At 37.8% G+C, this 15,132-nt stretch overlaps 1 protein-coding gene across 1 annotated transcript in view; it reads right to left on the bottom strand.

Moving 5' to 3' along the window:
* The window catches only part of LOC140713778 (PH domain leucine-rich repeat-containing protein phosphatase 1-like), a 160,859-nt gene that overhangs the window by 29,325 nt on the left and 116,402 nt on the right, over positions 1-15,132 (bottom strand). Inside the window, exons 5-9 of the mRNA XM_073024300.1 lie at positions 7,109-7,255; positions 6,730-6,960; positions 4,254-4,456; positions 2,117-2,177; positions 1,260-1,355 (exon numbers count right to left, since the gene is read on the bottom strand). Of these exons, the coding sequence (XP_072880401.1) occupies positions 1,260-1,355; positions 2,117-2,177; positions 4,254-4,456; positions 6,730-6,960; positions 7,109-7,255 (738 nt within the window). The remainder of the gene's footprint in view (positions 1-1,259; positions 1,356-2,116; positions 2,178-4,253; positions 4,457-6,729; positions 6,961-7,108; positions 7,256-15,132) is intronic.

Below are 15,132 nucleotides of genomic sequence, written 5' to 3'. Positions count from 1 at the left end.
TTGCTCTCATCTAAATACACAAAAGCAAAATATGAACTAAAAATATAAATGCTGGACATACAGCTTATGTGAAGAAAGAAATTAACTATTTCTCTCTTCAGTTGCTGTCTTATCTACTGAGTACTACCAGTAGTTTTGGCCTTTATCTCAAAATCACTTCTTCCAGTTGCTCCACATTTACTGTTTCCCTGAACTCATTTTATTCATGAAATACATGCTAAAAATAATACCTGATTCCTTAATCACTTACATTATTAATGTATCCTATCTGGCAAATCATTGCTTTTACTTTTAACTTGTTCTTGGGTTATGATAAAATTAATTTCCCTGCATTTTTTCCTCAGAAATTCTCTATCAAGCCAGTTACCTCTTTGGTTGTTACCCTTATAACAAAACTGCTGTTTACTTAACAAAAATCTGAATCTGCCTTCCCATCTGACTACGAATCGTAAGCACCACTGTGAGCACAGGCTATTTTTAATTTCCCTTATATTGCTTGTTCTTTTAATTCCTTGAAAGTAATAACCATCTCATGCTGCTGTAATATTCTTTTGTGTACTTCTGTGTCTATTTTCCACCTATATCTATGTTTTTTTGCCCCTTTCTGTGTCATCACAGTCAGCTCCAACATACCTGAAGGTTGATATTTATCCTTTATTCAGCTTTGTTAATGCTGATGGAGATGCCATTGCACCAGACTCCCTCTCTGGTGAAAGGCTTTTTAGGCTATCCCTCAGAATCAAGGATGACCTGCTTCATTGAAAACTACTACTATATTGACTGCCCAATAATGTGCAGTGATGTTGGAAAATACCACTGAATTTTTATCCATAAACATCACCTATGATCTTTGGTTATTCCAGCACTTTTGTGACCCAGATCATAAACTTTTCCAGTCATTATTTTATGCCAAGTATAGAAAGGCTATCCCAAATAAAGGTTCTCTCCTTACATCTGTTTCATTTCCAAACATCATCATTTTAATCAACAGTCTTACATACCAAGTCCCAAACATTACAATTTCAATTCTAAACCACATTTTAAATATTTATGATGGTAACTTATGTTTAAGTTTGTCTGTCACATCCTTAAGAATTCACCTGTGTTTACTTTTAATGGAACAGTTCATATAGATCTTGATTTTAGCATAGTATTTTTGGATAGCCAGAGGCAGGTTCTTAATTATACTGCATAGAGATGAATGAGTTATTTTTGTTGTTTTTTTCTGCTGTAGCTGTCATACAGTAAACAACACTTACCTTGCAGGCAACTCACAGAGCTGATTGTGACTGATATCCAAGACTTCCATTTTCTTAACTTCACACACCCATTCAGGTAAACTATCCAGTCTGTTTCTGTATTTGCAAAGCAATGTAAACACAGTAAATCACTGATAATCAAGAATTGCCTCTATTCTTTAATAACATTTCAATCCAAAGACAAGTAATTAATTTTCCTTTTTTTTCGGCAATGGTAATTGTCCAGCCACACAGACTGTCTTGTCATTTTTGGAAGTAATAAAAGGCTCGTTTGCACTAGCTGCATATTCAGTCTACTTAGCAATGCAAGGTTGAATGTGTGTGTTACAACATCAGAACAGGCTGAACTCAAGTACATTTGTAAATTATTAGCTCTCTCTGTTTTAAATTAGAGTTGACATTTTATGAATAAATGCTTGAATCCTTCTTCTTCTGTTAATTTTTGAACGAACTCCATGAATGGTACTTCATGAATCTTAATACTGTACTCACAATTTAGTATCCTAGTTGCTTCAAAGCTAATATAGGAACAGAAACACAACAGAAGCATAAAGGACAGCTTCTCTCCTTCAGTTTCCGTTCCAAAAAAAATTATTTTCAACGGGCTGAAGAGAACAGAAATATACCCTAAACAAATCAAACTAGAGATAATCTAGCTACAAAATGTCTTTAATAAAAACAGAAGGATCCAAAAACACATTGCAGTTCAGGCAGCATTTGTGGAAAGAGAAACAGAGTTAATGTTTCAGGTTAAAGTCTATTCATTAGAACTGCCTGTTCTACTGGGTGTTTCTTATACCTAGTATCTTCACTTCAGATTTTTAATGTCTGTAGTTTTTGTTTGATTTATCACCTACCTTGAGACATCCATGAAAGTGAGATTGTTTGGGACTGGATATATATCGATATATACAAGTTCTGAAACAAAGAACAGTTTAGTCATTTTATTTTAAGTGGCATAAGAATGTCAATTTTTATTTTTGTGTTTCTATATTAATTGTATGGTCTCTCTGAACAACATATTTCCTTGCATATCACACTTTCCTCATTTTTGTACTAATGATAACCTTGCTAATACTGGTAAATATTATACTGGCTACCTCAGCTCTGTGAGGCAAGAGGTATTACTTCCTTCCTGCAATGAGGCTGGCATCCAAAATTACGCATCTCCGAGTGTGTGCTATAATTAACATGCTTACTACCTCTCTGCCAAAAATGTACAGCCGAAATGAATGTCATAACTTTGTAATTCACTCATAAAAGAAATATGGATTCGCTGAGATTTGATTAACAAAGTTATGTTGGGGTGACATATTTGTAAATTATGTACTCAGATGAAATGGCAAAGTAATTATGTACAGTATTTATCCATGACTTTCTTCCAAAAACAGATGAACAAAATTGGTTATTTTTTAATATAAATTTATGCTTCAAAGAACATGTCTTACGAGATAAGAAAACAGACTGAAAAAGAGTTTGGCAAAAATCTACCTATGAGGTACAGACTTGTGAAAGAACTTCTTTCTAACCACCTTCTGATCTAAAGACTTTGACCTACCATGTGGGAACAACCAAAATCAAGATCTCAATAATTATGCAAGACTTCAGGGTTTGATAAGCATTACCCACATGATGCTAGTTTGCTTATAGAGGTCCGGTGTCTCAAGTTCATCTATGTCACCATTTGACTAAGCTGAATGTCTGTCATACTGTCACCACAAGGTATTCTATGCAATTCTTAAGTATACAAGTTGGAACTTCCATTACATAAAGCCTATTTTCAATGTAGTTTTCACTGTTTGATTTAAGGGTAATATAGTAATTTTCCTCCAATTATTACTTTCTTTACAGAAAGGCATAAAGCATTTAAAACAATTCAGCATTCTTCCTCGTCTATATGGTTGAGTTCCAGACCAAAATAAATAGAATCAGATTTAATATCACTGGCATACATCATGAAATATGTTGTTTTGCAGTATATAACAATAAAAAACTATTAATTACAAAAATACCTATATATAAAAAAATTAAATTAAATACATTTATCAATTAATCCAGAGAGGGAACTAGATGTGCAATGTGCTTCTGGAGATAAGGAAAGAAATAATATTTTTGATGATAAAAATGGCTACTATTGAGATCATGAGTGCAGCAAAGTACAGAATACGTACGGTGGATCTTTAGCACTGTGTTCCATATTTAACTGAGGGAATAGCATCCTAATTTCCAACACTAACTTCAGATTAAATCAGCAGTAGCATCTTGTGTACTACTGCCTGTGCAGCCAGCTGCCTTAATGGACTGTTCATAGAGCCAATGGGCAGCACAGATATGTCTGCTCTCAGGCTAAGAAGTCTGTCCAAGCCTGTAGGGCATTAAGCCAGGCACAAGAATGGCAATTTCCTTTTAAATAACTGGGAGACATTGGCACAAAGGAGAAAAGCAAGTAGTTGTATACTATATATTCTGGTTGGCTTTCATTAATGAATTAAAATTAGCATTTTAGCTTATTAATTGTAAATAAAATTTTAATGCTTTCAATTTTAGGCTATGTTTTTGCATAACCTGAGCTTTACTGAATGCAGAAAATGTTTAAAAGCAATCGATTTCTCAACTGCTCTTACACACACTCTGGAAGAAAGAGCTTAGCCAGTTGTCAAAGTGATTATTATAAATACTGCTCATTGTGCCACAGGCTATGTTTCACTGAGCCATGCCAAAGTGCTGGAAGCTGGGATTCACACAGAAGACCATGTCGCAGACTACACAAGAACAAAAAGTATGATCCAGGGCAGGATGACAACAATTTTTGCACAACCAAAAAAAAAGCCCCATAATTTTGCTCCCATAATAATTTATTATGGGAACTGCTGCTAAGTTAACAAATTTCACGTTGCATGCCGGTGATAATAAACCTGATTCTGATTCTACAAGATAATCAAAGCATTTTAGTTTAGTTCACATGCTAAGTAGTATTTGGAAATATAAACTTACCATTTGAAGCAGCATAAAGAGTCTTCAGAAAATATCCACTGACTTTAAGACTAGTTAGTTGGTTTCGTTCACAATGTAATACCTCAATATTCTGAAATACCGTGCAATCAAGGGCAATCAGTTTGTTGTCACGCAGATCTAGATGTGTGACATGCTGCAAGTAATCCATATCTGCTGCTTCCAACTTGGCAATGTAATTGAGTCTAAATTCAAATAGATAACATTAAGCTACCTTTTCACAGATAATTTGGATTTGTCAAACGGTTATTCCTATTATTTATTATATTTATATTATTTAAATATGATCTCTTCATATTTTAATTACAAATAATAGGCTGCACAATTTTTATTGAAGAAAATCAAGAAGTAATATGTCTAAAAAATTAAAAAGGACTATTAATAAATGCAGATGCTAAAATGACATGATGGCAGAAACAAGTCAATTTGTTTGGTGAGAAAGTTCAGTATTGAAAAGGTGAGTGAATTATGGATGTGAAAGCAAATAGACAGCTGCATGGATGCAATTGAAATTAGAACATTCATACACAAGTCAAAGTATTCCATCATTACACACACAAATGAATGCTTTAAAACATGAATCTCAAAATCACAGATGCAAGGACCTTCTTTGCACAGAATATGCATAAGCCACATGTGCAGAAAGTATGAAATACTTGATGCAACTTCATTCTCTCCCATCCATTCCCTCAAAGCTCTTTTTCTCTAATCTGAAAATACAGAAAGTTTTGGTCTGTTGGTTCCTGGGCTGGTTAACAAATAAAACTCTGAAATGGTTTTAAGGCTAGTACCTGGATGCTCTAGTTTCACCAGCCAGGGAGCAGCTGCATCCAGATTAATTTTGCATATAAGCACTCAAACAAAGATGGTAAGTGGCCAATAAGGAGCTTTATGAGCTGCAGAAAACATTACAATTGCTTGGATTTTAGGTAGTATTAACATATCAAAATGTCCCAAAAACATTTTACAGGATTGTTATCAATGGGAGACTCTGCAACTAGCCACTTGAGCTGATCAAAGACTTGGCTTAAGAAGTAAACAGAGTACTTAATGGATGCAAGTAGGTTTAGGGAGAGAAATCTGGAAGTTTAAGATGCTAGAACTGGAGAAATGGAGAAATGCTGCCTTTAGGGCCAACAGCATGGAGGGAAAATAAAGCTGAGATTCTTAAAATCAAAGATTTATTTAATCCAAAGATACTGCAGGTCATCAAATTTGGATCCCAGATCAATGGGACTTAGTGAGATTCAAAATATAACCTGTAGAGGTTGGATGAACACAATTCATGCAACGTAGGAGGAGGAAGCTGTTGAGTACTTTGAAAAGTCTGGAACTATAGAAGGTGTGAATGAATGTTTCAGCAGTAGATGAGATGGGTTAGAATCAGGTGGCATCACGGATATGAGAAAAACAATAATTGATGAAATGCACATATGGCTGTACAGTCAAAAAAGGTTATAAACTTGTTGTTGGTAACAGAAGTATCAGTATATTAAAAACAGTGAAGTAGTGGAGAAATTTGCTGTATAAAGTGACTGTGACTATCCTTCCTTATTCTTCTTGACCCATTTCCAGTGCTTGGTACAGTCAGACGCACCATTCATCTCCTCTAATGTTCAGTCAGGAAGAACTAACTCTAACCAGCTTATGTTCTTTCCTCTCCAATCCCTTTGTCATTGTGATCAAAAGTTGCTCAAATAATTCCCTATGACCCAATGTCAGCTTGCCCCTACATGCTAACTGTCCATCAGCAAAATCATCCAAAAATATACTTGGTTTCACATGAAAGTTAGCAAAATACTGCTCTATCTTGCCAATGCATTTCATAATAATAAATTACCTTGATATCCCAGTGTCTTTGATTTGACAAATTACTTGTCTGATACTAAGCATTAAATGTACAGCAATTTCCTCCAATATTATAAAGGTTGGTCAAAGCCACGGAAGGGAACACCAAAATTTACTGGGATGACAGCAGCAAACAGTATACAGCATACAGTCAGGGCACTGAATCAGTGTGCTGTAAATGGAGTTTTAATACAATGTTGTGAAGACAAGCAATTACAATTCAGAACTATAAGGTTGAAAACAACAACTTGACATACAAAGGATATGTTGAACATGGATAATATATAACATTGAAACATTGATTTCAACATCTTTATACAATTTCTAATTCAATACATACAAATGATCTCAAATAAAGATTCAATTTACTTCATGAAATATTAACCACTGACAATAATATTTGCCACATTTCTCTGATAAACATGGCTTTCTGAAATTGAAATAATTATCAATGCTGCTAGAAAAATCTGACCCGTTTAAACATGTCAGACTATCCTACTGATTCAAAGGAAAAAGAACATAAGCTTTTATTTGCTTAGGTTTTATTTCATCAGAGAGATAGAAATGTATTATGATGAAGCCCACAAAACTAAGCCAACACAAGAACTACCTTAAATCAAGATGTTTGATGTGAGACATTCTGCACAAACTTTGAAGGCTCAGGATCTCCAAGTAATTGCCTGACATACAAAGTCTCTCCACAGCTGTCAGGTCCTCCAAAACTTTTGGAATATTTTTGAACTCATTGAAGGACAGGCCCAGGTAACTCAGTTGCTTCAGGTTCCCCAGCTCCGATGGAAGAGAACTGAGACAGTTGCCATCCAGTAAAATTGTCTGTAGGCTACATTTCAGAAAGGTAAAGAAAAATAATATTAGTTTCTTTATCACCAACGCCTATTCCTATCATCTGTTCAACAGCATGGTACTAAGGCAATGTTAAATAAATTAATTATAAATAAAAACGTATATCATGAGATCTGGATACTTACTTATCCATCTTGCCAACTGTTGCTGGGATAAAATGCAGGGCATTGCAGGAAAGGTTGAGTTCTGACAGGGTGGGAATATCACAAACAGCAAAAGGAAATTCTCCCATGTGGTTATTTGACAGATTTAGACTTTTCAACTTCATAAACCTGCAGTACAGATTTAAAAAGAAATTTAATGTAAACTGAAGCAGCAATCTGACCTTAAAAAGTACACCATATACAATAAAGCATTGGATTGATAATTGTTCAAGTTTTATTGAAACTCATTAAAAAGAATCACTTAATCTTAGGTTTCCAAACAACAATCTTGATGAGCAGGCAATTTGCCATCATTGAGGACGGTCTCTTTAATATCTCAGCTTGAGAAAACCGGATACACATTACTTGCCTTCTTTTCAAAGTAAGGATTACTGAACATAGGCTCTATCTAAATATAGCTAAAGAGATTCTATTCAAAAGTGGACCATAGCCAAACCATATTAATGCATTTGTGACCCAAATGGGGCTAAAAACATATCCAATGTACAGCACATATGCTTACAGTTTACACAAGGACCGATCCACATCAGTAAAACATACCATAAAACATTTTTAAATGAATGTTATTAGCAGTCTCCATTTTCTTCTGATGTTCCAGGTATGAAAAAGTACTTGAGCACATGGAATTAGCAATCATTTATTACTGTCACACATGCAGAGATAGGGTGAAAAGCTAGTCTTGCATACTTCATACAGATCATTATCCAGTATTGAGGCAGTACAGTACAAGGTTAAATGCAGAATAAAGTGCACCAGCTACAGAAAAAGTGTGGTACAGATATTCAATAAAGTGCAAGATCGTAACAAAGAAGATTATAAGGTCAAGAGTCCATATTATTATACTAGGCAGGTGCTGTCATTGAGACTGGTGATACATACTTTGAGGTTTTTGTATTTTCTGCCCAATGAGAGAGGATAGAACATCCAGGCTGGGTAGGGTCTTTGATTATGAAGGCTGTTTTAGCAAAGCCATGAGACCTATAGACAGAGTATATGGAGGAACTGCTAATTTCCGTGATGCACTGAGCTATGCCCACAACTCTCTGCAGTTCCTTGTAGTCACATGCAGAGCAGTTTCCATATCAAAATGTGATACTTCTAGATTGGATACATTTCTCTGGTACATGCACAAATATTAAGCAGGAAAGTAATATCATAGTGAGTAGCTCTTAAAACTAAAATTGGAATTGTATATAATGGACCTATTGTGTAAATTGCTTGGTGTTTGCTGCAATATCTGTAATTGGTGCTACCTGATCTTCCTATGGTGTATGTCATGAAATTTGTTGTTGTTGTGCAGCAGTACATTGCAATAGACAAGAAAAAAAAGTAATGATTTAGTTTAGTAATGAGGATTTAATGTCCACTCTGAAATCTATTGGCAGAGGGGAAGAAGCTACTCCTGAATCTTTGAGTGTGTGCCTTCAGGTTTCTGTACCTCCTCCTTGATGGTAGCCATGAGAAGACGGCATGTTCTGGGTAATGAGCATCCATAATGATGGATGCCGTTTTTTTGGGGCATCACTCCTTGAAGATGTCCAGGATGCTGGGAAGGCTAGTGATGTATTAATTAAGATACATCACTACTGGAAAGGCGTGGTTAAGAATTCATCTTGCTTGGTTTCTGCAAGAATCTAATGTCAGCAAAATACAAGGATGCATAAAATCACCTCAACTGCCAAAACCAAACACAATGAAATATAAACTACGTACCTAAAAGGAAGGTAATGCCCCATGTTTGAGAATCTAGGTACTAATATTAAAATTTTCAGATCTAAAGTTATGTAAAGGATATAAATTTGGAACTCTTCTCAAATGCAGTTAATTTGTCACCCGCAAGTGCTTTTGTAAGAGTGTGCAGTAAATAAATGAAGTACAAAAATTTTCAAGTCATAATTAAAAGAACTTCAGTGGGTATTTATGTCTTATGGGATGGATCCAATAGGCATAGGACTAGTCCTTCAAATTATCATTCTTTCTGAAACAATGCAATTTGAATATTGTGTTTTTTAAAAAATTACATGGTCACAGAATTGCTTGCTGTTGCATGTAGTTAGATATTCCCTTTTTTTCTCCCAGAAGTCATTTTAATTTAAGCTCAATAAATATCTACTTCATAACTACATAGTACAGCCAGAGGTGAAATGAAACATATCCAACACTCCAATGAAAATGCAGCCTTTTAGAAAGTAACACTAAATGTAGGGAAAGTAAGATTAAGATCTCCCTGACAGGGATTTTAAAAATGGCAGCAGAATTTTTCAATTATATAAATCACCATAAAGCTATTCAACTATTTTTCATCTAGGAAAGATATGTATTCACCCCTGACTTCCTCATGGGTTGTCTGATTGCAACACAGCTTGATCAGTTATCGTCTGTGAAGGCTGAAGCCATTAACAGAAAACAAATAACTATAACTGAACAACTGCATAGAACCAATAAACCTCATGCATCACTGTGGAAAAATGGATCAAAACTATGGAGCCCTAAAGCAAATCTACATTGTGCCAGAGAACAGGGATCTCTCTCATCAATGAAGCAGCTGGTTAAAACAAAAATGATGCTAAAACAAAGTGCGGTCTTTCATTGACCACAAGATGGTAAAGAAATGGTCTTCAGAGGCCTTCGAAGCCTTGAAGGGGTGCTTTGAGTTTACTGTACTGACTGGAATGTGCCATGTGAACCATATGGGGAGGACATTAACGGACTTACTGATTGCATCATTAACTAAATCAGCTTCTGTGTGGACACTGTAATACCATCAAGGACTGTTCGCTGCTTCCCTAAAAACAAACCATGGGTCACCAGTGATCTAAAGGCTCTTCTCAATCACAAAAAGAGAACCTTTAGAAATAGACAATAGACAGTAGGTGCAGGAGTAGGCCATTCGGCCCTTCTAGCCAGCACCGCCATTTACTATGATCATGGCTGATCATACACAATCAGTACCCCGTTCCTGCCCTCTCCCAATATCCCTTGACCCCACTATCTATAAGAGCTCTATCTAACTCTCTCTTGAATGCATCCAGAGACTTGGCCTCCGCTGCCTTCTGGGGCAGAGCATTCCACATATCCACCACTCTCTGGGTGAAAAAGTTTGTCCACATCTCTGTTCTAAATGGCCTACCCCTTATTCTTAAACTGTGGCCTCTAGTTCTGGACTCACCCATCAGCGGGATCATGCTTCCAGCATCCAGTCTGTCCAATCCCTTAATAATCTTATATGTTTCAATCAGATCCCCTCTCATCCTTCTAAATTCCAGTGTATACAAGCCCAGTCGCTCCAATCTTTCAACATATGACAGTCCCGCCATTCTGGGAATTAACCTTGTGAACCTATGCTGTACTCCCTCAATAGCAAGAATGTCCTTCCTCAAATTTGGAGACCAAAACTGCACACAATACTCCAGGTGGGGTCTCACCAGGGCCCTGTACAGCTGCAGAAGGACCTCTTTACTCCTATACTCAATTCCTCTTGTTATAAAAGCCAGCATGCCATTAGCTTTCTTCACTGCCTGCTGTACCTGCATGTTTGCTTTCATTGACTGATGTACAAGAACACCTAGATCTCGTTGTACTTCCCCTTTTCCTAACTTGACTCCATTTAGATAGTAATCTGCCTTCCTGTTCTTGCCACCAAAGTGGATAACCTCACATTTATCCACATTAAACTGCATCTGCCATACATTTGCCCACTTACCCAACCTGTCCAAGTCACCCTGCATTCTCATAACATCCTCCTGACATTTCACACTGCCTCCCAGCTTTGTGTCATCAGCAAATTTGCTAATGTTACTTTTAATCCCTTCATCTAAATCATTAATGTATATTGTAAACAGCTGCGGTCCCAGCACCGAACCTTGCGGTACCCCACTAGTCACAGCCTGCCATTCCGAAAGGGACCTGTTAATCACTACTCTTTGTTTCCTGTCAGCCAGCCAATTTTCAATCCATGTCAGTACTCTGCCCCCAATACCATGTGCCCTAATCTTGCCCACTAATCTCCTATGTGGGACTTCATCAAAAGCTTTCTGGAAGTCCAGGTAGGAAGATCAGGAGGCAGGTAGGAACTGACACATGTGCAGAAGGAGCTAAAGGAGAAGATCAAGGTAGCTAAAGAATAGTACAGAAGCGAGCTGGAGGACAAGCTTGGGCAGAGTAGCACACTGTGAACAGGCATGAATTTGAATTGACTTTATTTCTTACATCCTTTGCATACACGAGGAGTTAAAATCTTTGTTACGTCTCCATCTAAATGTGTAATAAGCAATCATTGTAATTTATAATAAATACAACTGTAATAGATTGTGGTTGGGGTGACTTGGGTCTCCAATGACCCTAAAGGCCCTTTCTTCACACCTGTCTTTGTAAGTGTCCTGTATCATGGGAAGTTCACAACTACAGATGCGCTGGGTGTCTGCACCACTCTCTGGTAAGGGAAGTACAGTTCCCATACCAGGCAGTGATGTAGCCAGTCAGGATGCTCTCAATTGTGCCCCTGTAGAAAGTTATTAGGATTTGGGGGCCCATACCAAACTTCAACTGTCTAGGTGAAATAGGCGCTATTGTGCTTTTTTCACCACACAGCTGGTATGTACAGACCACGTGAGGTCCTCGGTATTGTGGATACCGAGGAGCTCTTAACCTCAGATCCACTGATGTCAACTGGGGTTAGCCCATCTCCATTCTTCCTGTAATCCACAACCAGCTCCTTTGATTTTGCAACATTGAGGGAGAGGTTGTCTTGACACCACTGTGTCAGAGAGACTACTTCTTCCCTGTAGGCCACTTCATTATTGTTTGAGATTAGACCAATCAATGTACATCACTGACTTCAACCAGCCTTGCTGTAGAGCCTCAGAATGTAACTGTGAATGGGCTAATAAGTTAAATCAATTCTTCAATAGGTTTGGCAATTGGCCTCCTGTTCACACCCCCTCAGGACACTTATCCAGGTGCTGAGGCACACAATGCCTCCCCTCCTCCAGTTCAACACATAGATTGACATTACAGGCTACCACTGTCTACAGCCCCTCCTTGTCCTGCACCAACCATCCACACCTCCACATACCAGCTATTACCGTCCTGAACTTCACATCCGCCAGCTCCCACCTTCCTGGTCATCTTCGCCTCACCTTCACTACTGAGCAGGTGAGAAGGGCTCTGGGGAAACTCAGACATGGCAAAGCATTGGGACCAGATGGTGTGAACCACAAAATCCCGAAGGAGTGTACTGAGCAGTTATGGGGGTTGCCCAGCGTATTTTCAATCTGAGTCTCAGCCTGGAAAGGGCCCCCTGACTGTGTGCAAAACATCATGTGTGGTCCAGAGCCCAAGAAGGGCCAATGAAAAGTCTTAAATGACTACCGTCCAGTGGCCCTAACCTCACACATCATGAAGACCCTAGAAAGGCTTGTACTCGCTCACCTTTGATCCCTGGTCAGATCATCCCTCAATTCCCTGCAGTTTGCCTACCAGGAGCACATTAAAGTCGATGATACTCTCAGTTACCTGATGAACAGAGTCTACTCCCATTTGGATAAGCAGGTCAGCACTGTCAAGATCATGTTTTTTGATTTCTCAAGTGCCTTTAATACCATACAGCCCTCACTGGTGGGGGAAAAGCTCCATTCATTGCAGGTTGGCATTTCCACTGTAACCTGGATAATGGACTACCTGACTGGCAGACCGCAGTTTGTGCGGCTTCAGAGCTGTGTGTCAGACATGGTTGTAAGCAACACTGGGGCCCCACAGGGACCGTATTGGCTCCCTTCCTGTTTACTCTGTATACCTTGGACTTTAAATACAATGCTGAGTAATGTCATCTGCAGAAATTCTCTGTTGACTCAGCAACAGTTGGGTGTATAAAGGGAGGATGGGAGGATGAATACAGGGCCCTTGTGGAGGACTTTGTCAAATGGTGCAAGTTGAATCATCTGCAGCTCAACATCAGTAAGACAAAGGAGATGGTGATCGACTTTAGGAAGACTAAGCCTGCACTGCTCTGTTACTATTGATGGTGATGATGTGGATGTGGTGAGGACCTACAAGTACCTGGGGTTGCACCTTGATGATGGACTTGAGTGAAACACCAACACAGAGGTTGTGTACAAGAAGGGCCAGAGTTGCCTCTACTTCCCGATGAGACTGAGATCCTTTGGAGTTTGCAGGCCTCTCCTTTACATGTTCTACCAGTCTGTTGTCACCAGTACAACCTTCTATGCAGTGGTGTGCTGGGGCAATGGCATCAACATGGGTGATGCCAACAGGCTCAATAACCTGATTAGAAAGGTTGGCTTTGTTGGAGGAGTCAAAATAGACACACTGTAGTCTTTAGTATAACAAAGGACTCTACAGAAAATCCTGTCAATTCTGGACACCCTCTGCATGCCTCCTTGGCTGAACAGAGGAGTACTTTTAGTAATAGACTAATACAACTGCGCTTTTCCAAAGAGCGCTATATGAGGTCATTCTTCCCCGTGGTTATTAGGCTCTATAATGAGTCAACCTATTGCTGTGGAAGTGATGACCCCCTCCTGTTAGACTGTTAATTAACTCCTGTTAATTTTCTAATATTTGTATATCTGTGGACTTACAATGTTATTGTGACAATGTAATTTCCTTTGGAACCAATAAAATATCTATCTATCTAACTCTATCTGAATTTATTATGGTTATTAGATTTATTGAGTATGACTTCAAGAAAATGAATCTCAGGGTCGTATATGGTGTCACATATATACTTTGATAATAAATTTAAACTTTGAACTCTAAACAACGTATGTCCCTGAAATTACAATAGATGTCTTCAAGTGAGTTCTCAATCTTATGCACTAGTACAGAAGGTATTATTATTCAGTCAGTAAATCCACATCTTGAAGTCCAACATCTTTGATCAACATCTTGGTCACTGGTACAATATATATATATTATTTATGGCTCTATATTAAATTTTGACTGAAACTGCTCCTGTTGAAACAACTTAATTACCTCTTTCATCACATTAACTGTAGTATTTAAAATAATTGCAATTTGTTTCTTATTGTTTCATATGGAGAGTACAATCATTCATCTAATCTGTCCGGATGAAGGACTGCGATATCATTCAGAGATTGTAGAATAACATTTTATGCGATTTACTTTGATTTCTAGCATCTGCAAATTTTCTCTCGTCTAGAATAGCATTTAGTGTTTTTTTATTTAAAGAAATGAGTCCTTCTAATTATAGAGTTGGAAAAAGTTTCCAGAAAACATGTATTCCATTAAAAAAACAAGTCCTTGTAGAAAACCTTGAAAAGATGTACAGCACAACTAAATCTAAGTCACAAGAAATTCTGCAGACACTGCAAATCTCGAGCAACACACACAAAACGCTGGAGAAATTCAGCAAGTCATGCACCATCCCTCCTATCTTATCACATGATTCCCTTTCAGCACCCTCCCCCACCATCCAACTAACTCCCCCTTTCACCTAGACCCAACAAGCTTGTGCTCCTCCCACTCCCCCTCCTTTTTATTCTGGCTTCTACCTTTATCCTTTCCAGTCTTGATGAAGGGTCTTGGCCCAAAACTTTGATTGTTCATTTCTGTCTACAGATCTTCTTGACCTGCTGAGTTTCTCCAGCATTTCATGTGTGTTACAATCAAAACTACCCTGCATTTGCTTTCAATCAGTTTCCATATTGTGCTGATTGTAATCATTGAGGTTTCTGAACACAGTAATATTTAGTAGAATATCAAAAATAAATACATCAATGTCATTTCAAGTGAACTTCTCCACAGAAAAGTGATGTGATTTTACAACACTTAAGTGTGAATGCAAGGAATTTTCATAAAAGTTTACTCTTAAATATTTCACAGTAGATAAAACTGTTCTGCCTGTATGAGATGTGAAAGAAACGTTCAGAAATAGCACTGATGTAGAGAAAAAAGTGATAATTACCAATGACACTTAAGTCCCTCAATACAAGGTCTTCAGTAAC

This window comes from Hemitrygon akajei, chromosome 20, assembly GCF_048418815.1.
Source record: "Hemitrygon akajei chromosome 20, sHemAka1.3, whole genome shotgun sequence".
NCBI lineage: Eukaryota > Metazoa > Chordata > Chondrichthyes > Myliobatiformes > Dasyatidae > Hemitrygon > Hemitrygon akajei.
The sequence above is the reverse complement of the archived record's forward strand: the minus strand, read 5'-3'. Positions and strand labels throughout refer to the sequence as shown.